Source organism: Rattus rattus, chromosome 7 (assembly GCF_011064425.1).
Source record: "Rattus rattus isolate New Zealand chromosome 7, Rrattus_CSIRO_v1, whole genome shotgun sequence".
In the NCBI taxonomy this organism is placed as follows: Eukaryota; Metazoa; Chordata; class Mammalia; order Rodentia; family Muridae; genus Rattus; species Rattus rattus.
In genome coordinates, this window is record NC_046160.1 from 96,574,866 (window position 1) to 96,597,896 (window position 23,031).

Below are 23,031 nucleotides of genomic sequence, written 5' to 3' on the forward strand. Positions count from 1 at the left end.
GTCCTCTACCAAGAGAACTCAAGAGTCACATAATTCTCAACTCATGACACTTCTATGCTTCGGTTCAGGCCTCCTGTGGTCACATCTGCTTTCATGTTTTAAAGTTTTAGTACTTACGTGTGTTGGTTCTTAAGGCTTTGTGTGTATAGCATGAGCTTTTGAAGACTATTTCTATATGTAAGCATGTAACGAAGATGATGTTGGTCATTCAAGACCAAGAAAACTGCTTGCCTGTCACACAGCTCAGTTTGTGAATGGGCCTTTTCTAGTAGACCTCATACACTGATGAATTGTTCGTGCGGAGAAGCTGTTTCCTGGGCATGGGCAAGGAGCTTACATTGAGACTGAAGGGATAGCTTGGGTGGCTAAGGCCTGCTGGGCTATCTCTGTGTGTCAGTCTTACAGCTGCTGGGGTTTAAATTTTGCCTCCAGATTCTGAGCCTCTTTTGGATGTAAGAGAGAATGGTTCTTGCTTTGTTTAGATAACTTGCCTTTGTTTTTATAGGCAACATTTTTTTTGTCCTAAATCTCTTCTGGCTGGAATTTTGTCAGTTGTTAACAGTTAATTGCCTGTCTTCATTGCCCCACCCACACCCCCATCCCAAGCACTGGCAAATGAACCCAGGGCCTTGCATTTGATAACCAGACACTGTACCAGTGTTTACTTTTTGGTTCTGAGCAGGGTTTGACTAAGTTGTCCAGGCTGGCCTTGAACTTGTGAGCCTCCTGCCACAGCCTCCCAAGTAGCTAAGATCACACAGGCCTACACACCAGATTTAATAGTCTTCATTTTTCTCCCTAAATTGAGAATACTATTTTTCTAAGTATTTTGGACTAATTCAGAATTTGAAGTGAGCATTAGGAACACACTGCTTTGCTTAATGAGCAAGCTTCAACTAATCTGGATAGAGTGTCTTGTTGAATTTCCTCTACCTACAGGAGTGATTACTATTATATCTGGACCTCTAGTGACCAGCAGGAGTGGGAAACAGAACCACTGTTGCTGACATTTGATGTGCATGCTCAACAGTGAGCCCTTCCTCTCCAGGGTCTGATGCAGAGCTGCCCCTCAATCCTGCCCTTCACAGCGGCCTTGCAAAGGCCTGGCATAGGCCCAGCGCAGCAGCAGCAGCAGCACAGAGCCCATTATGTGCCACTGTACACGTCCTCTTAGGGTAAGGAGAGTTGATGCTTCAGTAACCCTGCCCAAGGCCAGCCTGCAACAGTGTTCTTCTATCGACGTCTTGCCGCATCCCTCCAGCTTCAGCCAGAGCACTTGCTTGAGAGAGACGTGAAGCCTGTCTAAACATGGAGGCAGATGTTTGGGTTTTGGTTTCGTTTTTTACTTGTCAGGTTAAGAGAAGATCTGGTTGATTGTATTTACCTTAACCTAACTCTCGGGTATAAGTCAGTGACTCTACTTTGCATTTACACGCATGCGTCTCTCACCCTTTTATGACATGCGTTTTCTTCTTTCAAACCTAATCATGCCTTTTCACAAGCTAATTAACTAACTAGCTTGCCTCCCTCCCTCCCTCCTTCCTTCCTTCCTTCCTTCCTTCCTTCCTTCCTTCCTTCCTTCCTTCCTTCCTTCCTTCCTTCCTTCCTTCTTTCAGTTTTGTTTTTTATGGTACCAAGTTTGAACATGACATTGTCTCTGCTATGCCCGTTAGATGGTTCTGTTTGACAGATGTTATGGTATGCTATACACCTTTAGTCCCGAGGAGAGGCAGGCACATCTGTGTGTGAGTCCAGCCTGGTCTACAGAGAATTCCAGGACAGCCAGGGCTACACGAAGAGACCCTGTCTTGAAAAACAAAAAACAAAAAAACAAAAAAAAAACCCAAACAAACAAAAACAAAAAACAAAGAAATGGTTGTGTTCAGGAGCATCTTTTTGGCTCCTTATTTACATAGTTAGGTGTTGCAGGTTAACTCAACCTGTGTCCACCGTGACCTGTGAGGCCTCTGCTGCACCCCAGCTAGCCACTCGTTCCCAGGCTGAGTTTGCATGCTTTCTGCTCACCAGACACTTGCTTCTTCAGAAGGAGCAGTTTTCTTTCCTGTGCTTACTCTGCCCCCCACCCCTTAAGCCCCAGACCTCACTTCCTTGTCTCCCCCGGTGCTTTAGCATTGGTGTCTCCTGAAGCCCCCCAGAATCACGGAACTGGTGGTAGAGAATTGGCCAGTGTTGATCACAGTGGGAGGAGTCCCGCTTCATCATTATCCCTCATTATATGTCACCCAAAGACTTGTATTTACACAGCCTATCCCAGGAAACCCTATCAGCTGCCCTCTCTTTGGTCATAGACCAGCATCCAGCCTTTGCTCAGATTGTGTGTCACAGCCATTTGACAGGTGACTAATTACTGCTTTTCCTCTCTGAAAATACTCTTTCCCAGGGTAGGACCAAACACCAAGTCCTCGTGTCATGTCCTAATGGTAGATGGCTGCAGGCATCCTTCCCATCAGACAGCAGCTGCTGCCACACTGGAGAATGGTGTCCGTGGTGATGCACACTTTCAGAAGGGCATCCGCAGGCCGAGCACTGGGGTGATTCCTGGGAACTTGGCTGATCTGTGCTCTCCCACCCTGCGGTCCTTTCTGCAAGCTTCACCCACCTTAGTAATGCCTCTTCTGCAGGTGGCCAGACTGCCACACCTTTGTCCTTCAAAGCCATGAGTCAGCATGAGAAATCTGCCAGGTCAGGCTGGCCCAGGTTCTGGTCACCCTGTCCTTGCCCTTTTATTTTTGTATGTAGTGATACACGTGTGTCCTCTCTTTCTTCCTAAAGACTCCAAAGTTGTTGTATTTTTCAGGAAAAGGGAAGTGTCCTAGAGTGTAGATGAAAACTGAAGTCACCAAGCCCGAGGACATCTGGCTGGATTCTCACTGATCTGGCTCAGCCATGCTCACAGTTAAACAGGCTTTTCATGTAGTAAAAAGGGAACTGCTACTGCACTCGTCACCCCAGTGGGTCTGCTTCTCTTTCCTTTTGATTCATAGTATTGGCTCATTACCGTACACCATTCTTAGGACGAGATTCAAAGCACTGCGGGTAAGACAGAGTCACAGCATATTGAATTAACAAGAGTTCTCCAGGATAATGAAACAGCCCAGCTGTCTGGCTCCCCTTCAGCACAGATCTGCCAACTTGTCGTTGGCTGTAGTATAATTAAACTCCAGAGTCTCTTGGTGAAGTATGTGGCTGTGGGACCTTGAGGGAGTCATGGGTGGTCATAGGCCAGCAGGCGATCAGCTTCAAGGAGTGCCACCGGAGCCTGGGCTGGAATTGTATAGGACAGGAAGAGGCAGACCATTTTAGAAGATGAAAAGTGTATAGGCTCAGGTAGCAGATTTTAGTTCTAGGAAATAGGAGAATCCTTTAAAAATGTTTCAAAACAGTTTTCTTTGACTCAGAATGTAATAGAAGCCCTCAACTCTGGCTTGATATGAAACATGGTATCCTTGGCTTCCAGTCCTGGGTCTGGGCAGACATGAGTGGTCTGACCCGGTTAGAGCAGTGTGACAGCTGAACTGCATTCGAGCAGTGGTTCTCGGTTGGGCTGCATACTTCAGGGGAGATTTGTGCCGTATCAGCAGACACTGATTGAGCTCTCTTTCCTTAGCATCTCTGGGCTTAGGATAACCCTGAAGTACCTGTTCTGTCCTGTCCTGGCTGAAGGCTCGGCTTCTGCTGTCAGGCGTTGTACACACTGAGAAAGCCAGGCTAGTGAGTTTCCATTTGTTTATGTTTGTCCCCAGATAGCGGTTCTTAACTCGGCTGTCTGATTATAACCATAGTAAACATAAGTGTGCTGGCATTTCACACCTGGGGCTCAGCATTAGCCATCATATCCGTAGATAAAATGAATAATTAGGTTCAGTGGTCGGTCAGTCAGCTATCCTGGTGAGGGTACACAAATGATGCATGATACAGAAGCATTGTCTGTAGACCTAATTGCCTTAATAACAATTAAGCAGCACCGAGTTTTAAATACAGTTTGAGTAAAGTGCACTGTGTGCATCTCTCAGTCTCCCATTTGAGCTGGTTTTCCAGCGTACCACAGACTTAGCTGTACCCTCCATCGTACGCTGAGTGGTTAGAGTTGCCAGGACTATTCCAGGCACGAGGCGTGCAGCAGGAAGCAAGAAAAACACCTCAGCCCTCGAGGAATTCACATCCAACCCGGGAGACAGAGTACAGGCAGAATGCAGTACGTGGCACCTGCATTGGGCAGATGCAGAAGAGAAATGACAACGCACGTGTGTGAGTGAGAGCCGGCTGGGTTCCTGCAATAGTGGGCAAGTGGAGGTAAAGTCCGCCTTCAGAGTCTGATGCTAGTGCAGACTCTCCTGAGAGCCAGTTAGGAAATAATGTCAGATCCACAAAGAAGAAGCCGCAGCTACAGAGCTCGCCCTGCTCTCGCCTCTGAACATTTCCCAGCCTCCTCTTTGACTTTCTCTTGGCCTAGATTTGTGCAGCATGATGGAATGATTTGTAAAATAATGAGCTGTTTAATTTATTTTCGATTCTACTGGCAAATCATTTCTTTTGACTCAACTTTAGTCTTTTAAAGTCCCAGGATTTTTTAATAGCTGTGTAATATCAAAGTACTAGAAGGTAAAATGTGACAATTCAGTGTAATTCAGGTACAGTAGATTTCAGAGCCTGGGTCATGGACCACAGCAGCCCATGGGAACATTAGACGTGTGAGCTCTCGTGTCGCCATCCCCATCCCACCTGAGCCAGCGTCTCTGGAGAGGGGACACCATCAGCATTTTTAACATACTGCTCTGTGAGAGCTGGCTCCTGTGACTGTGCAGGGTTAGGTTTGTAAGTCAGATGTGCTCTAAACACCTTGGGACCTCATAGCTGTGCTCTAAGTGTGTGTGAAGAGATCCTAAAGCAGGAGATCCTAAACATCTGCAAACCAGAGACTAGAATCTTATCTCTAAGTAAGTAACAGACACTCCCCGTCTTCACCACCCCTTGCTGTCTAAAGCTGCTCTGAGGCGACCCTGCTTCTCTGCAGACGCTCAGAGCCAGCTGTGCTGTCTCCCCTGATGTTCTGGGCCTCTGGTGCTTCTAGGTACACCCTTCAGCCTTTTGAAGTCTTTCCTCTTTACTTGAGTCCATTCTCACACTTACCTTTCCGTAGCAGAGATCTGCTGTTGTTTAGTCCTTACTGATTCAATATGCCGTGCTTGTGCTTGGGAAACAGTTTTACATTCTTTAAGATAGACTTTTTTTTTTCTTTCTTGAAGTTATATGTGTTGGGGTGGGGCATGTCCTGATGCCCTCAGAGGCAGGAAGAGGATAGAGTCTCTCCTCGAGTGACAGGTTCTGGTATGCCACTGGAAGCCAAACTCTGATCCTCTAGTTGAGCAGAACATGCTCTTAACTACTTAGCCATCTCGCCAACCCCTCGTCTTTATTTTAAAAGCAACTAGGTGGAATGTTTATCAAGAGCTAAGGTTGCAGTGATTTTAATTTATGGAGCCCTTGAGAAGTTGTGGGGATTTCATCTACCATCTCTAGCTGGAATAATATTTGGAGGAAAATGTTTATGGTACTAAAGTAAGACTAATAATATTTTATTCTGTTTTTTGAAGTTTGGATCAACTCTTCTGAGTTCATTATAAAAATAGAGAATATGGTTCTTTGTGTTGTGAAGTACTGAGAGCATATTGGAAGCTCTCCAAGTGGATTCTTCCACAATACTTTTCCAGATCCAGCAGCTGATCCTCGAATACTGACAAGACTCCTCCCTGTTTACAAAATATTCTTCCATATTGTGGTTCAAGATCTGTGGGTCTGTTTTCGGTCCCCAGCTCCGAAAAAAAAAAAAAGAAAAGAAAAGAAAAAAAAAAAGAAATAAAACCCAGGTCTGACCAGTTGAGCTTGGTTTTCACCAACAGATACTGCCTCAGCCAATAGCGTCTGGGTTTTGTTTCTGCCATAACACTTTAGAGTACTGTGATAGTTTCAGAGTTGCAACAAAGTTGCCAAGATACAGTTCTCTCCCCATTGCTGAGTGGTGCCTCTGTCACAGCCGCACGTCACTACAGATACTATCACGTCTGTTCATTCAGGAGGACTAGTGTTTGACACATACAAGTGCCTCTGAGGAGTGCAACTGTGCATCTGTTATAGAAGTCACCTGACCTTAGAGTTTTCCTAAGCAGAGCTCAGCAGAACTCATAGTGTAGACGTGAACCCTGAGGGACCTTAGAAGGAAGTACCTGCACGTAGGTAGCTCATATAAGTTCTCCTCCCCAGCCTTGAACACTTTGCCTTTTTCAGGCCTAAAAACTTGTCTGGGGATGAGCCAGCTTTTGAGTCAGTATGAATGCTGCATGCTACGGGGACATAGATGTCAGTGTGCCCTTGGTCTTGGGTGTCAAGAAGAGCTGTGTCCCTGACCTCCTCTACTCTTGAGCCTGGCCTCAGCGTCGTCATGCAGGCAGACACTGAGATGAGACTTCTACTGCTCCTCGTCCTAGCCCTTTGCCCCTCCCGGACTTCAGAGAGCCAGTGGGCCTGAAAGTGCCCCTTTTACTTTTAACCTAATGTGCAGACCGAGCCCCGCTGACCATTGTCACTTTGAGAGCAGACATTTAAATTTCAGGATGCGAACGGGCCAGCCAGCTGGCCATCCCTTTTAATCATTTCTTCAAGATTCATTTTTCTTTAACCTGACCTTCACCCCCACCTTGAACAGCACTCCACAGCAGCTTAGACACCGTAGTCACTGTCTCTGTCCTGTCTTTCCACAGTACCATGAGCTCCCGACACTCTGCCAGCCCAGTGGTGTTCTCCAGTGCCAGAAGTTCACCCAAAGAGGAGCTTCACCCCACCACGTCCTCCCAGCTCGCACCTTCCTTCTCTTCCTCTTCCTCATCTTCCTCTGGACCTAGGACTTTCTATCCCCGCCAGGGCGCCACTAGCAAATACCTGATTGGATGGAAAAAGCCAGAAGGAACCATTAACTCCGTGGGATTTATGGATACAAGAAAGTAAGAGGTCTTCTCCATCTACTTAATGGTGGGTTTTCTCTGCACACAGAAAGAACTGGGCAAATTCTCATTGCCAGTGCTCCTGGGCTGGGGTGTTAGGGTTGGAGGGATTTTCTTTCTTTTAAATTAAAAGAAAAAAGTATTTTTCATATAATATATTCTGATCACACTTCTCCACTCCTCCTAAGAGATTTTATTTGCTAAGTAAATTTTTTCAAGTTATTTCTCTGCTTTATTGCCTGAGTAAGATATACTGTACACAGTTCACTCTGAGATCTTTAGCTATCCTAGGAAAGAGCTGTTTGAAAGGCACCCTTCGTGGTGACTGAGCCTCCAGGGTTCTGTCAGTCACGACCTTTCTGTAGACTGCTTCTTCACTGGGCCAGTCGGACTCTGAGGACACAGGGCTTCTCCAGGTGCTATTCCTGCTGTTTGACCACCATTGTGTAAAGGTAGCTCTGGGGACCGCTCTGATCTGTCCAGGATGCTGCTGTAGAAGAGCGGTTTACTCCTTAGGCTTAGTTTGTGTTCACACTGACTCTGCTTATCTCACAAACACTGACCTAAGGGGTTCTACGAGCCAGACCCTTTGTCTCTCATCCATCACAGCCTCCATGAGCCAACCCTGTTGACCCCATTTCCACCCTCTTTCCCCAGGCGACATCAGAGTGATGGTAATGAGATAGCCCACACTAGGCTTCGAGCCTCAACCAGGGACCTTCGGGCATCCCCAAAGCCAACTTCCAAGTCCACCATTGAGGAGGATCTAAAGAAACTCATCGACCTTGAGAGCCCAACTCCTGAATCACAGAAGAACTTCAAGGTAGAAGGTCCTTTCCTTACATGTCTCACATATGTCACGTTTGCCTTCTGCTCTCCATGCCCCACTCTGCTGAGCATGAGTAATAGCACTTTCCATGTGTCCATCAAGGGAACTGCCTCCTGGCCAAACTCATGGCTCTCTGTACTCAAAGCCTCTTCTCCCTCAGAATCCTAGAGTGTGCACCTTCCCTAGAGCCAAGTCTTCCTCTCCATCCATCCCAAATGCTCGCTCAGCACTGTGTGGTTTGTCAGAGGCTAGCCTTCTGCTGGACTGCTTGGCAGGGTTTTCTGCCTGCCTCCTGGTCTGGAAGACTTCTCAAGATTCTCTGCATCTGCATCCCCAGAAGCAAAGGCCTGAGGAATTCCTCCTCTCCCAGGCGTGGGGTGTTTTGGGCAGCCCCAGGATAAAGGAGGCCATTCCAAGAAGATCATGGTGGTGTACTCTGAGGGTTTTTTCCCTTTAATTTCTTCTGAGTTGAATGATGTCCAGGGTGACTAGAAAGCTTGTTTAAGTATACCAAGAAAATGTTGGAAGTGAAAGCTAGAAAATTCTTCCCGCACCCCAGCTTGCACTGTGGTCAGAGAGAGCACTGTTCCGGAGTGACCTGTGCTCTAACCAGCAGCCTGTGCCCCTGTTCTGTCAGGCCTTTCTGTAAGTGTGTGTGCATGTGCACCACCCACAGAGGTGGAGTGTACACCCTAAGCTGAGGAATCAGCATGGGCAGGAATTACATGTTCCCTGGGGCCACTCTGGGGTTTGCTGAGAAAGAAATGGCTTATGTCATGATTTATGGATATGGCTGTTTCTCATTTCTGTCATTTCTGTTTCGGGAGCCAGCACTTAGCAGTTCTGAATCATCATCCAGGGAACAAATGGTTCCCTTAGCAACCTTGAGGAAGATGGTGCTTGAAACTTAGCTATCAGAACCTAAGGTGACATGTTAAAACTTTGAAGTCCCAGTTTCAGTATAAAAAAAATTATTCTAGATGTACTCTTTGAGGTTGGAGGGTACTAAAATCTGACCCGGAAGGAATCTTTCCTCTAAATCTTACTTGAACATCTTTGGTGGGGGTGGGGGTGAGGGGTGGGGGCAGAGCTTCCATTCCTTGGATTTGCTCATGCAGTGGGAATAATTAAAGTTAAACATCTGTCTTCCTTTACTCTGGGCCTTGGCTTTTATGTCTGAAATGAATGACTTTAGCATTGCTGTTTGAATCAGGGTGAACTTTCTCTTACTGTGACGACTGATAGGAAACAGTCTGCAAAGACGGTGTTCCTGCAGGCTCTGACAGACACTGCAGCAGAAGACTTGGAGCAGCAGTGGCAATGTGCTGTTCCCCTCCAGTTTGTCTTTCTTGAGCTGGTTTTGTTTCAGATGAGTTCAGCTAAGGAGCCCTGATGTATCTCTCTTTGGTCTTGGCCTTGCGGTGTAAGGGAGGCTAGTATTGCCTTGGGAAGCCTCCCAGGCCAGTCCTGGCTCAGGGTTTCAGGCCAGCAGCAAGAAAGAGACCTAGGAGAGCTATTCTGGACTAGAGACCCGGAGCCCACTCATGTGCCACAATGGGCTCCCTATCCTATGAGCTGTCGCCCGCTGATGGAGCTGCAGCACTCACCCACCTCACTGGCAGAATGGGGTGCCTTGTCTGCTGCAGGCAACTCTCGGTCCTCCTTCCCAGTTAGGTGGACCAGAGCAAGGGGCTGCATGTAGCGCTGCTCTTTTACTGTGAGTGCTGGTGACTCTAGGTCGCTGACAGTCAGGGCAGTTGGAAATGGTTACAACTGGGACTAACATCAGTCTGCAGGACACTGTTCCCCTTGAAAGGGTCAGCATGAGGTGTAGGAGATCTGGTCACTGCTGGCAGGAGTGCAAATAGGACAAGAAGTCACCTCTGATGGGCTGTGATCAAATTGGGGGATCAGTGGTCTCCAAATGGTTCAATAGTTTTAAAGTTCAGAAGCCGCCCCGTCTATTTTCAAAGTAAAATCATCCATGAAAACAAGATGTAGAACTAAACTTTGTGATAGGAGAGGGAGGTCTCTCCCTAGCAGTGAGTGATGTGAGAAACCCTCCGGGCTCCTTGGGGCACGCTTTGAGAACATGCTGCACCCGTGTGCTCTCAGAAATCCAGGGCTGCAGCACACACAGCTGTGAACATCTTTTCTCCAGGGCCGCAGCACTGGTCAGTAGCCCTGGGTAATCCACACAGGAGGCACTTGGTGGGTTTGTTTACCTTTAAGCCTAAGGACTTAAGGTGAGGTGTGTGCTGATGCTGCCTGTCTCAGGGGCAGAGAGCACCCAGCCAGGGTACACCCTTTCCTCACTGCCCTGCTTCCCTGCGGTTCAGGATCCCACAGCAGCTACTAAAGTGCTGTCCAGAGGGCTGCAGATAGTTCCCAGAGGCAAAATAGGAGTGGGTTTGGTTCTCTCCTATAAAATCTTCAGGCTAGAGATGCTCATTGGGAATTAAAAATCTCTTCTAAAGCCTAGAGTGCTGGGAGGGAGGGAGGGAGGGAAGGAAGGAAGGAAGGAAGGAAGGAAGGAAGGAAGGAAGGAAGGAAGGAAGGAAAAGAGAAAAGAGAAAAGAGAAAAGAGAAAAGAGAAAAGAGAAAAGATCCAGCAGGGTGTGTTGAACTCTGGGAACTGGGCCTGGCAGGCAGGAGCCTTATATAATAGTTCTAGAACCTTGGAAACAGAAAAGAAGTGATTTAATTTAAAAAAAAATAGAACTATTTTTTTAAATTAGAAATCTATTTAATGTCCACTCCTCTCTCAAAACTTGTGAGAGAAATAGTCACTTCCCGTTACTGATCACACCAGTTTAATCGTAGGCTAGCTTGCACAGACCTTGGATTTAACTCACCATGATTTTAGAAATCTACTTATTGTGTGCGTGTGTGTGTGTGTGTGTGTGTGTGTGTGTGTGTGTGTGTGTGTGGCAAGATGTGCCCGCACGTCTTGGCGTGTGTGCGTGTGTGTGTGTGTGTGTGTGTGAGTGTGTGTGTGTGTAAAATTATCTGTATGAGTGTGTACCTGGCATGTGCATGCATCCCCCTTGTTTATCACTGGGCTGATTGACTCTCAAGCTTCTGGAGAATTCTCCTGTCTCTGCCTTCCATCTTACCATAGAAATGTGTCTCAGTTAGTTCTACTGCTGTGAAGAGACCATGACAGCTCTTATAGAAACAAGCATTTAACTGGGCTGGCGATAGTTTGGAGGTTTAGTACTTTATCATGGTGGGGAGCGTGGTGGCACACAGGCAGACGTGGGCTGGAGAAGGAGCTGAGAGCTACATCCCAATCCACTGGCTGAGAGAGACTCTAGGCTTAGAGACCTCAGAGCCCCTTCATCCCCAGTGACAGACTTCCTCAAACAAGGCCACAGCACCTTATCCGTTCCAACAGTGCCACTACCAAGTGACCAAGCGCAAAACTAGGAGCCTATGAGGGTCATTCTTATTTAAATCACCACAAAGAATCACCACAAAGAGCTTGGATGGCAGGTGTGGGTCATCTCCTCCTGCTTCCCGCATGGATCCCAGAGACCTAAATTTGGGTTCTCTGGCTTTAAGAGACGCGCTCCTGCTGAGCCGCCTCTCACCCCTCTCATACTACATGAGTTACAGGTTAGTCCTTCTTTACAGTACAGTGTGTCTGATTAATAGTGTGCATGGCCCTGGAAGGTGGGGAGTTGGCTTGATTGGCTGGGTTGATAAGTGGGAATACACCAGGCTCGCCGCACACAGATGAGCCAAGTGTCGTCTTTGTGTCTGAGTCTGTGCTTCCAGCCATTCCCTCTTTGCTTTCTCAGGTGGTTGTAGAAAGGCCCTCAGGGACTGTCTGCAGCAGTGGCTCAGACCTCCTGGCCCATGCTGTCCCTGTCAAGGTGAACAGTGTTCCACAAGAGACTGATTAGGGATGACTTGGTTCAGGTCCTCAGCTGGCTTCTTCTGCCTTGCTGGGTATGTAAGATGGATTCTCGGGAGCTCGGCTGTTCGCAGAAAAACCACAGTGGAACTTCTTCATGAGAGATTCATCTCTGGAACTATTTGCCATTTATGTATAAAATCCTTGTCATTGTAAAGCCAGGCCTCCATAATCACATGGATATAGAAAGGCGCAGTAAAGCCAGGTAGCATGGCAGGCCTGACTTTATTCCCAGCATGTTGGAGGAGAAACAGATCAGTCTCAGCTGAAGAGCTCTGTCTCATCAAAGACAAAATCATCTCCGTGGGCTGGCAGATGGTGAGAGGATGGAGTTCAGTCCCATGTGACAGTGGAGAACAAGAACCAAGGCCACCGAGCTGCCCATTGACCTCCACACATTTGCCAGTGGTATATGTGGCTACATAACACATCGCACAATAAATAACATTGTAAAATGATAACTATCTTCAAAACTAACGAAACTTTATCTTCATTGAGAAAATAGTATTGAGAGCCACCAGTATGCGTTCATGTTCTGCTGGTTAAGACTTACATCTCTGTGTATTAGTGCTCTGACCACATTTGTCTGTGCAGTACATTCATGTTTAAGCCAGAGAGGGCGCCAGATAACTTGCAACTGGAGTCGCAGATGGTTATGAGCTGCCGTGTGGGTGCTGGGAATTGAACCCTGGTCTTCTGCAAGAGCACCCAGTGCTTTTAACTGCTGAGCCATCTCTCCAGTCTTGAGTGCCTGCGTTTTGATGATCATCTCCTGGTTGCCCAGCAATTACAATGCCCGGCACCTGGCAGCCTACTGAGGCTCCTGTCACCGTTCCTTGGCTGTCCCCAGGGGCCTCCTCTCGGTTTTCTAGCTCCTGCCAGGCACATTTTATTGAGCAGCTGCAGTGATCCATCAGGTGCCTTGCCCACATTTATGGCTGAGGAGTCTAGGCCTGGGAGATTATAGCATCTGCTCAAAGACACGGCTTCAAGTAAAGTTCATATTTAAGACTGGGGTACTGGTGCACACCTTACTTTAATCGAGCAGGTGGACCTCTTCAGTTCCGGATTAGCCAGCATTACGTAGTAAGACACCCCTCATCGCAAAAGCAAACAAAAACATCATTTTATCTTGTTATTCAGTAGCACATAACATTGATAAATCAGTCTCATCCGGAACATGAGGACAGCTTCTCTCCCCCTGCATGTAGGGCTGGACAGAGCTCCAAGACTGGCAGGGCGCACATCACTCACTGCTTCGCCCACCAGCCTTGGTCTTGTTCTGTGACCCAAGCCCCTGACTCCAGCCTGTCTTGTTTTTCAGTTCCATGGACTGTCCTCCCCACAGTCCCCGTTCCCCAGCACCCCTACCTCCCGGCGGGCCCTGCACAGGACTCTGTCTGATGAGAGCATTTACAGCAGCCAGAGGGAGCATTTCTTCACCTCCAGGGCTTCACTTCTAGACCAAGCTCTGCCCAATGATGTCCTCTTCAGCAGCACCTACCCATCTCTCCCCAAGTCGCTTCCACTGAGGAGGCCATCTTACACATTGGGGATGAAGTCGCTGCATGGTAAGTGTGCCTGCAGTCGCAGCTGGGCAGGCTTGCGCAGGGCCTGCGGCCCAGTTTGGCAACAGGCCATTCATTTTCTTGGGGGTAGTTCGGATAAATTCCTACTTCTACTTCACCCTTCAGTCCCCCATCTCTCCTGCAATAACAGACCACTGGTCACCTCAGCATTGGTCAGCACAGGTTGCTAGGCCTACCCATGACCCGCTGGATTGACTTTGAAAGAATGCTCTGGGAATCGGTGTTCTTGTCAGATGTCTTAGCTGCTGAAATAGCATTAGGCAAATGAAGCTGAATGAAGTTAGTAATTTCCTAGAGATATGTGCCCTGCTTCCCTCAGCTGCCGAAAGATCCCAGCGTGTGAGAAGATTGCCTTCACTGTCTGCCACACTCATTTATATCATTTACTGCTCCAGCCAGTCAGCAGGGGATCCTCCAGGAAGAGAACTGGGGATCCTGACACCTCTGTGTCCTAGCCCTCGTTCATATGTGTTGTCTTATTTGTGGCCCAACTAGACCCCTGCTTTATAACAACCATGTTCTGGGACTTTAGATTTCTTTCTTCTCTCTGCCCAAATCCACTCAGGCCTCACTGAGAACCATCGCTGAATCCAGTAGACACACAGCACAGCGTTCACGCCTGACTCTCTGCTGTACACACATTTTAACCAGACTTCTCTCTGACTTCCCTTCTGAGAAGTCTGCTGCAGCAGTCGTGTATCCCAGACCCTTGTTCTTTCCCCTTTGCTGGTGCTGTGTCTTCCAAACCCCGAGGAAAGCTGCACTTTCCTGAGCCCTCACTCACATGCATGAGTGTTCGTCTACATCTCCATCCTGCCAAGGGTCACCAGGGTCCCTCACTACTCAAGGCTCATGCCGTCTTCCTCTGCTCCCTCCACCCACCTACAGCTTACGTCAGATTTCCTTTGCCCTAAGACGTCACTCCCATGAACCACAGCTAGTATCTGAAGTACTGCTTCCTGCCCCCACACTCTGGAGCAGCGGTTTCTCACCTTCCTAACACTGTGGCCTTTCGATACAGATCCTCATGTTGTGCTGACTCAATCATAAAATTATTTTCATTGCTACTTCATAACTGTAATTTTGCTACTGCTATAATTGTGATGTAAGTATATTTGGTGAGAGAAGTTTGCCAGAGGGGTCATAACCCATGGGTTGAAAACCATTGCTGTAGAATAAGTCCCTCGGTGGAGGCCTCATACACTCTCACCCTTCTCCACCATGCAGGGGCTACTACTTCTGAATCCCTGTACTCCTATGACCCTTCCTATCTTGAAAGTTTTTCTTCTCTTCCTGTACTTTTTTCCAACCTTCACAAGCAATAAAAAGTACTGGCCTGCCCGCATCTCCCGACCCCCACGTGTGCACTCATGATCACATATCTGAATGGGTCTAGCTCCTAGAGGCTTATCCACTTGGGGTCATTGACCCACGGAGAGCCATGAAGGGAAGGGGCACATGGCCCCCGCTATGCACCTTTCCATCACCTGCTAGAAGCCAGGTGGTACCCAGGTGGTACCCAGGTGATGGCCTGTTCCATACTCAGCAGCCTTGTTGCTGTCTACACTGAAATGTGTGTGGGAGACATATGTGGTAGTTTTATTCCCTTTCCCCTAGATGGAGCCTGGGGTGTCAGGGATGAAAGGGCAGAAAGGTTGTAAGTGGCACACAAAATTATCTGTTCTGCCTACGAACCCTTGGTGGGATCAGCCTTAGGCACAGCTGAGCAGTGGATGACTTGCAGGATTCATTGGCTTCGTTTACTCACAACTTAGCTCAGTTTAAGTGCGTTAGTATCCAGCAGCTGCACTTCAGCACAGCCCTTCACGTAGTTTGGAAGAGAAGGCACGCAGTAAATATACACTGACTTACCAGGCTGGCATCATCCACTCGCCTCTCAACCTCTGTAAGCAGCTGTCTCCAGAACCACGCCACTTTGCAGTGAGCTTTGCTTAGCTCCCTGTTTGCAGGGGTTTAGTGGTATAGCACGTTTGAGGGGTGCCTGTATGGAGTTAAGTTACATCCAATGCCATACCCATCCTGACTGCTGCTGCTAGAAGACCTCCCTGCTCTCACATGTCTGTCTTCTCAACCCTGAGCAGTAGCAGAATGCCTTCTTGTGGCCCAGGTCGCCCTTGGTACTCAAAGCAAGGGGCTTTTATCATTGTCAGCTGTTATGGGGGTTTAATGTTTGCAGTGAATAACCTTTGTCTTAGAAAATGGTAGACGCTGGATTTGATTGTTATGATGTTGCTGATCGGGTGTCATTCAGGTGATAACCTAGCATCCCCGGGATGGAGAATAATGACAAAGTCCCTTCCAAGGCTGGCTCTTCTGAGAGACTTAGCACTCTCACTGTGATCTGGTCTACTGCTCATCCAGACTCTTGACCACATCCAGCCATGGACAGTAGACCCTCCCTGGGCATCCAGCCATGGACAGTAGACCCTCCCTGGGATGCAGAGCACAGGAGTCAGGGGTGCACTTGTCCTTCACCCCTCCTAAGCGCAAAGCACGGAAGCTGGGGGCAGATGTTGGCTCATGGCCCACATAAAAAAGTCCTGCTGCTCCTCTGATAGTTATCAGTATTCCTTGGCCGTAACCCCAGTCCAGCTTGATATCGGACTTGGCCTCTTCTCCCCAGATGACTCTTTCAACACTGTGAGGAGAAGCTGACCACTAGAGCTACCCAGCCTTGTGCCCATGTCTCACTGAGACCTACATACAGCCTCAGTGCCAAACTTAAGTTTCTTATGACTCAAATTCTTGGGGGAGAGATGGTTGGAGGTATTTTTAAGATGGAAGGAAACTAGAGGAAGCCAGGTCAGCTTCAGAAAGGCCACTAATGGCCTGCAGGAGTAGACCTTGATTCCATCAACAAATGGCTTACATATGTACTGTGGTAACAGGAAATGAGTAAGTTCTTAAGTGCTTCTGCTGTGGCCACAAGTGTTATCCTGTTGTCCCCTCTGTAGGAGAGTTCTCTGCTTCCGACAGCTCCCTTACCGACATCCAGGAGACCCGAAGGCAGCCTATTCCTGACCCTGGCCTGATGCCCCTGCCTGACACTGCTTCGGACTTGGACTGGTCCAACCTAGTAGATGCCGCCAAAGCCTATGAGGGTGAGTGAGGTTGCTAATGACCACATAAGCCGACAGAATCCTGAAGGCCAAGCCACGGGGTGCCAGGATTTATGATCAGATCTGATCAGTTTGCCACCCTGGGCACACTGACAGTGTGCTTCTCCTGTACAGCTGGAGCCCAGAGCCAAAGCTCATGGTTCAGAGCTGAGTAGGGTCACATGCTGGGCTGGGAACACTTTATTTATTCAGATAGACCCTGATGTTTCTTCTCTCCAAAGTTCATAATGAGACTCCTGTGACTTGTAAATGCAGCAGTTCCCATGATGCTCTGGTTTATAGAAACAAGGGACTAACCAGAACGCAATGTGTGTTGACATAGGCTGTCTATTGTCTGTTCTCTGGGAAAGACTGCCTTTGGCGCATGTTTATCCTTTCCGTTTTCTTTGATGCTGAGATGTTCTTTATAAAGTCATGTGGCAGAGTTACTGCTCCTACATGGACAAATTGAAAGTGACTATTTCACCTGGTTTCAGTTTAGACCACGAGGCTTACTAGGCCACAGAACTCAGAAAGAGCAACCATGATCGAGACGGCTGTCTGTGCCTGCCTTCGTCTTTAGCTCAGGACACTCCTGAGTCTAGCCTATAACCGTGAGCTCTTCCAGCTGGCCACTTTACGCCCCAAAGTAACGCTTCCGAGACCGAATTATTCTAAATAGAAGCTTTGGCTTGTTCCCATTAGCTCCTAACTTGTGTATCCCATTTATTCTATCCTCACTCCTGCCACATAGCTAGTGACCTCTCCTTCAGGTTCATTCCACCGTCTGTCTTCCTTAGAATTTGGGGTGAAACCTCCCTCCACCTGACTCCATCTGAGAATCCTCTCTCTGTACCGGAACGTCCACCTCCCTATTTCCTGATGAGCTAATAGGCCAGCAGCGTTTTATTGACAGGTGATGCTTCCATACATTGCGCAAGGAATTCTCTACATTTTCCCCTGTCAGTCCAATAAAAGGCTCTTTCTCTTACAATAACGAACTGTATACAATACTAACAATTATGAAAACTGTCAGGCAAGATTTACATTTCCAGTGCCAGTGCACATGCTTTTGGAGACCTTGGAGAAGGTCTTCTATCAGTCCTGTCTTGGTAGGTTCAGAGTTCTGTACCTAAATTAGTTTCTATCAGAATTTGCAGTAGCAACCTAAAACCTTTTCTTAGCTTAAGAACATGTTCTTAAGTCCTGTACAACTTCAGCTTAATTATGAGACTATAACTGTCTTGTCCTCAACCCACCACAGACTCGAGTCTGCATCTGCATACCTGAGCATGCAGGAAGTGCAGGCAAGCAGTTTCCAAAACTATAGAAATGTCAGAAAAAGCTGGCTGCCTCGACAGGGCCCCCAAATTTCTCTGTAATGTTGGAGCATTGATCTTCAGCCTTCTGACTCAGACTGTCTTAACAGACTTTCTGTGAAGCAGAAAATTTGAAAGACTCACCTACTTTTTCGCCTTTCGTCTTGTTTGTTCAGTTTGGACAATATGTTGTCTGCTGCTGAAGGAAGGGCAGCTGAGACCAGAGGCAACTTGTCACAATTGAAGCAAACTCTGTACAGAGCTTCACTGATACTCATAGCTTCTTTGAAGTAAAGTGGGGGTGCTCCAGGAGCAGACCTGTCTTATTGTCAAAAAGAAGAAAAGAAAAAAGAAAAAGCCTTCCATTAATAAAGCATCTTTCAATATCATATTCTGTAGATCTTTGATGTTTTTGAAAACTATCTATATCTGAATGGCAAACATTGCTTTTTTTTTTTCTAGCTATTTACTATCTGTTCAACCTTGAAAACATACTTCTTTACCTAACTAAACTAGTATCCAACATGGCCGTGAGTTTAATTGTCTATTAACTTGCATCTCTAAATTATCCCAAAGAGTTTGTAATAGCAGCTTTTTAAAAGGATTAGAACTTAACATTGCATTTTTCAGGATTACGGAGGTACAGTACCTTAAAAAGAGTTGATACATAGGATGTCATAACCAAATATAACCTTGAATTTGTATTAATATGCAAAGATCTATACAGTGTAGGACCTTTGGCTAGTAGTAGCCCTACAGTTTACATTAGATTCAATGATCTACCCTTTATTCCCACTGTTACCTTTACTCCTAGTCACCCTTTTTTCTTTTTCATCCCTTCTCCTCCTTTTCCCTCTAACACCAGAAAAAGAAAGAGAGAAAAAGAAAGAGGACAGGAAATCCCTGAATCTGACCTTCCTCACCTTGTTTCCTCCCAGTCCAAGACAATTTGTAAGCACCACCCCCTCCCCCTAATGACAATACACATCCATTGTCCATTGAAAGACCAAAAACCATCTACCTCACCTCTTGGGAATGGGAACATCACTCTGGTAAAACTGCTTCCTGCTGATTTGGGGCATTATTTTCCTTTGGGGGGGCCTCCTAAAAATGAGGGTATTGGTCAGTCTTAAGGAAGTGAGCTGTAGCAATTGCTATCCTTTCTGCTTGGTGAGAACTTGAGGGCTTAACTGAAATCCTAGCTGGAACATTTTCTGATGCTGGACAATCTTACTAGCCGTCTCAAAATTGTCCCGGATGCAGATTTTGAGGAAGCAGCATTGAGGCAGTCTAGGTAGGACCACCTGGGCTACTTGTCTTCTCTTCTTTGGTGTCTGGTCCTTTTGCTTTGCAAGCATATAAACCTTCAAAGGTATTATATTATACATTTCTGCATTAGCACAGGTATGGAATGTACTCTGCTCTCTGTTTGAGCTGGTAAGGCATCTGCCTGTTTTATGTTAGTTTAGATTGTATAACCCAGCTGTAATATAAATTTCTGTCTATGCCATTCAAAAGAATGGCATGCTAAGTTTTGAAGACTTTGTAGCCAACAGGATTTATTGGCTATGCATTGGTGAGGTTCCAGATATAGACATGTCCATGTCTCAGAGCTGTGCCTGTGCAGAAGTCATCAGCATATATTTTACTTGGTTTGTTCTTAATTTCTTTTCCTGTCTGCAGCCAAGATCTTCAGTGAGTCCCCCCTGTCATAACTGATTGTTATTAATTATGCAAGAATGCATAGTTTTTCTTCTATTGAAACAAGAGCACATCCTCTTCTCCAATGTAACATACTTCCTGCCTTCCATTTTGAGATGAGGACCTGTTTATGCTGCTTTAACTCATTAGTCTATTCTAAAAATCCAGTGATTTCAGCAGCTGTCCTCTCTGTTTTGTTGGCATTTTAAAAACTTCAATCAATGAAGCATTATTTAATCTGTCTCTGGGAGATCCTATATTCCCATTCTTGTCTACGACCATTTCCCTTAAAGTATGAGTAGATCTCTCCATAATTGTGTGACCTGTGGGATTATTAAATTATCTGTCACACTTTCGATGCCATAGTGTCTAAAGAGTTGTTGTATTCTAATGGATACGCATGTGGAAGCATCATCAGCTCAGTCAGGAAAGGCATTTCCAAGACAGTCATCACCTCTAATAAGTGCAGTCTCAGAATCAGCCTTTGTAGAACTCAGGGCAAAAGCATATTGAAACCCGGAGTATGAATCCACCATATGATGCATTAACATATGCACTTCAGTGAAACACATCATCTGTTGTATGGCATTGCTCTGAGGTAGCATCATTAAGCAGAATCCGGATTCTTAACTTAGAATATTGCATCTCTATAGACTGCCATTCTAATTCCTCAAGCTTTTGTGGATTTTCTCACCTGGAACTACCTTTTGTGCTGTCACTTTGGGCTTCAGACTGGATTCGTGTGATGATTCTTTACTCTGATTTAATGAACCCTTTAACCTCTTCTGTGTCCTGAGCCTACTAGTCTGTCTTTCCGTCTTCTTAAGTCTGTTTTATTCTGATCTTTTTTTTTTTTTTTTTTTTTTTTTTTTGGTTCTTTTTTGGAGCTGGGGACCGAACCCAGGGCCTTGTGCTTCCTAGGCAAGCGCTCTACCACTGAGCTAAATCCCCAACCCCTTATTCTGATCTTTCTAAAAAGGATATAGACATCTATACTCATTATGGATTTGCATGTTGATAATCAGAGCAAAATCATACAGCAAATGAGTTAAAAATTTTAACAGAAAATATTAACATATTTTTTAACATAGAAAATATTTTCTTTTTTTTTTTTTTTTTGGTTCTTTTTTTCAGAGCTGGGGACCCAACCCAGGGCCTTGCGCTTAGGCAAGGGCTCTACCACTGAGCTAAATCCCCAACCCCAAATATTTTCTTTTTAATACCTAACTCCTTAATGATTTCCCAGTTTCCTACCAAGTCTGTTGACTTTTCAGCTTTTCCTGGGGTTTCCCCATGTCTGGCATCTACCATGTCTCTCTGCTGTTCAGCTAGCACCTTGCAATGGCTGTTGGCTCGTGGCTCTGCTCTCCTCCAGTTGGTTCAGTGGGCTACCCTTGCTGGTTCTGGGCTGGAGCTGCTGTCTGCCCTTCTGGGAGAACAGATCTTCACGGGTTCTGGGAAGGTAGCTCCCGTCCACCGAGGGTTGCAGCCTGTTCTGGCTCCTGGCTGTACCTCACAGAGTAATGTAACACCCAAGCTTCATTTCTCTGAGCTGTCCTCCTGCCTCTACAGGCTCTATCCCCTGGACACTTATTGGGCCACCCAGCTCTCTGGGGCACACTTCGACCTTTCTCTGAAACCGAGGCACCATGCTGCAGCTGCTGTGCCCTCAGGCCCTCTCAGGACAGCTCCAGCACCGCCCGCTAGGTTAGCTGTTTCCCGTTCCATCCAGTCACCAGCCCTCAATGCACAGTGGGACCTCTAAAGGACCTGCACTAGGCCTCTGCAGTCTCCTGCTCCCAACCAGCTAGAAGACTATCTTCCACTTGGGACTGTCTAATACCTGAATCTTTGTTTTAAGCTTGGATTTCTGACTAAATTTGAATTACATGCCTACCACGTTGGACACCATTTGTGACCTTGGGCTTTTCCACCTGGCCTCTTTGTTCCCTGAAATAACGATTCTGGTACTGAGTCATTCCATGAATAAATTCGTGGGCCAAAAGCTTTGCCGTGTTCCCATTAGCTCACAATTGATTTATCCCACTTATTCTCTGTCCTGCCAAATGGCTAGTTACCTCCCCTTCAGTTTCATGTGACCACCTTCCTCAGAGTTCAGGACAAATCCTCCCTGTGCTGACTCCGTCCCAGAATTCTTTCTCCCTATTTCCCCTCTAAGTTAATAGGCCAACAGCATTTTATTGATACTTCCAGATACTGCACAAGAGAGCTTCTCTACACTAACCTGGCTTATCAGTTTGCTGTCTATCTCCATATAAATGTGAAGTTGGGGTATGTCTAAGCAGGTGATGTGGACGTAGTGCTAAAGCCTGTCCAAGTGACCAGGCATCTTGGGGAAAGCATCCTTTAAGAAGTTGTTTCAAGAGGCTTAGTAATTTTAGCTTTCAGGGCATTTATATCCTTATCCCTTGGTCTATAATTTGGCCCAAGTCCTCTTTTTGGAGAAGCCCTCACTAGAGCCCTGCTTTGATAGGTAGGGAAGTGGTTTAGAAATGGATCCACAGCAGCTGTCTTTTCAAGGGGCTCTTACTTAAAAAGTAAGACTTCACTGTCACTGTCCCTTAAACCGAAAGAGCATAATCTCTCCCTGGAAAGGGAGGTAGAGACATTAGACTCCAAACATGATCTGTCTGTATGTTGGTTAAACTTGACCACTGGTTGAGTTTGCAGCTGTGCCTTAGTTAGGGTTTCCATTGCTGTGAACAGACACCATGACCAAGGCAACTCTTATAAAGGACATTTAGTTGGGGCTGCCTCACAGGTTCACGGGTTCAGTCCAGTATCGTCATGTTGGGAGCATGGCAGCATCTAGGCAGGCACGGTGCTGAGGAGTGGAGAGTTCTACATCTTCATCTGAAGGAAGCCAGGAAGGGAGTCTCTTCTCACTGGGTGGACCTGAGATAGGAGCTCTTCAAAGCCCACCCCCACAGTGACACACTTCCTCCAACAAGGTCACACCTTGTAACAGTGCCACTCCCATGGGCCAAGCATATTCAGACCATCACAGGACAGGGGCCCTGGAGTGCGCCCTGTGCTTGACACTCTCTCTCTTCTCTTCTAGTCCAGAGAGCCTCATTTTTTGCTGCTAGTGATGAAAACCATCGCCCCTTGAGTGCGGCCTCCAACAGTGACCAGCTAGAGGAGCAGGCCTTGGTCCAGATGAAGTCGTACAGCAGGTTGGTCACCCGTTGCTGAGGGCATGAATATACACACCATGTGTCACCTCCAGTAGTGGCAGATGTGACGAAGAGGATATGGAAGGCCCATGGATGCGCTGAGGGATGCTGAGCGCAATACCAGACACTTGGCTTTCAGTTAGAACACTTCATAACTGTAAACACAATTAAACTGCTTTTGATGGCTTAAGGATAAAATTATGAATATTCTTTATTATTTAATATCATAAGTCACCTGTGCCCCTGAGGCTTGTTAGTCTGGGTTTGAGTCGCCACTGTGGCTGTGTTGTGACTGTGCTCATGTTTGCTTAGCTTCCAGCATTCTGGCTTGGCTTGCCG

General features: G+C 46.8%; 1 protein-coding gene across 5 annotated transcripts in view; it reads left to right on the forward strand.

Moving 5' to 3' along the window:
* Sipa1l1 (signal induced proliferation associated 1 like 1) overlaps positions 1-23,031 on the forward strand; it is a 274,503-nt gene that overhangs the window by 248,222 nt on the left and 3,250 nt on the right. For all 5 annotated transcript variants that reach the window (XM_032908070.1, XM_032908074.1, XM_032908071.1 and 2 more), the window contains 5 exons: positions 6,780-7,019; positions 7,677-7,842; positions 13,092-13,338; positions 16,332-16,478; positions 22,578-22,692. In XM_032908070.1, coding sequence (XP_032763961.1) covers positions 6,780-7,019; positions 7,677-7,842; positions 13,092-13,338; positions 16,332-16,478; positions 22,578-22,692 — 915 coding nt within the window. The remainder of the gene's footprint in view (positions 1-6,779; positions 7,020-7,676; positions 7,843-13,091; positions 13,339-16,331; positions 16,479-22,577; positions 22,693-23,031) is intronic.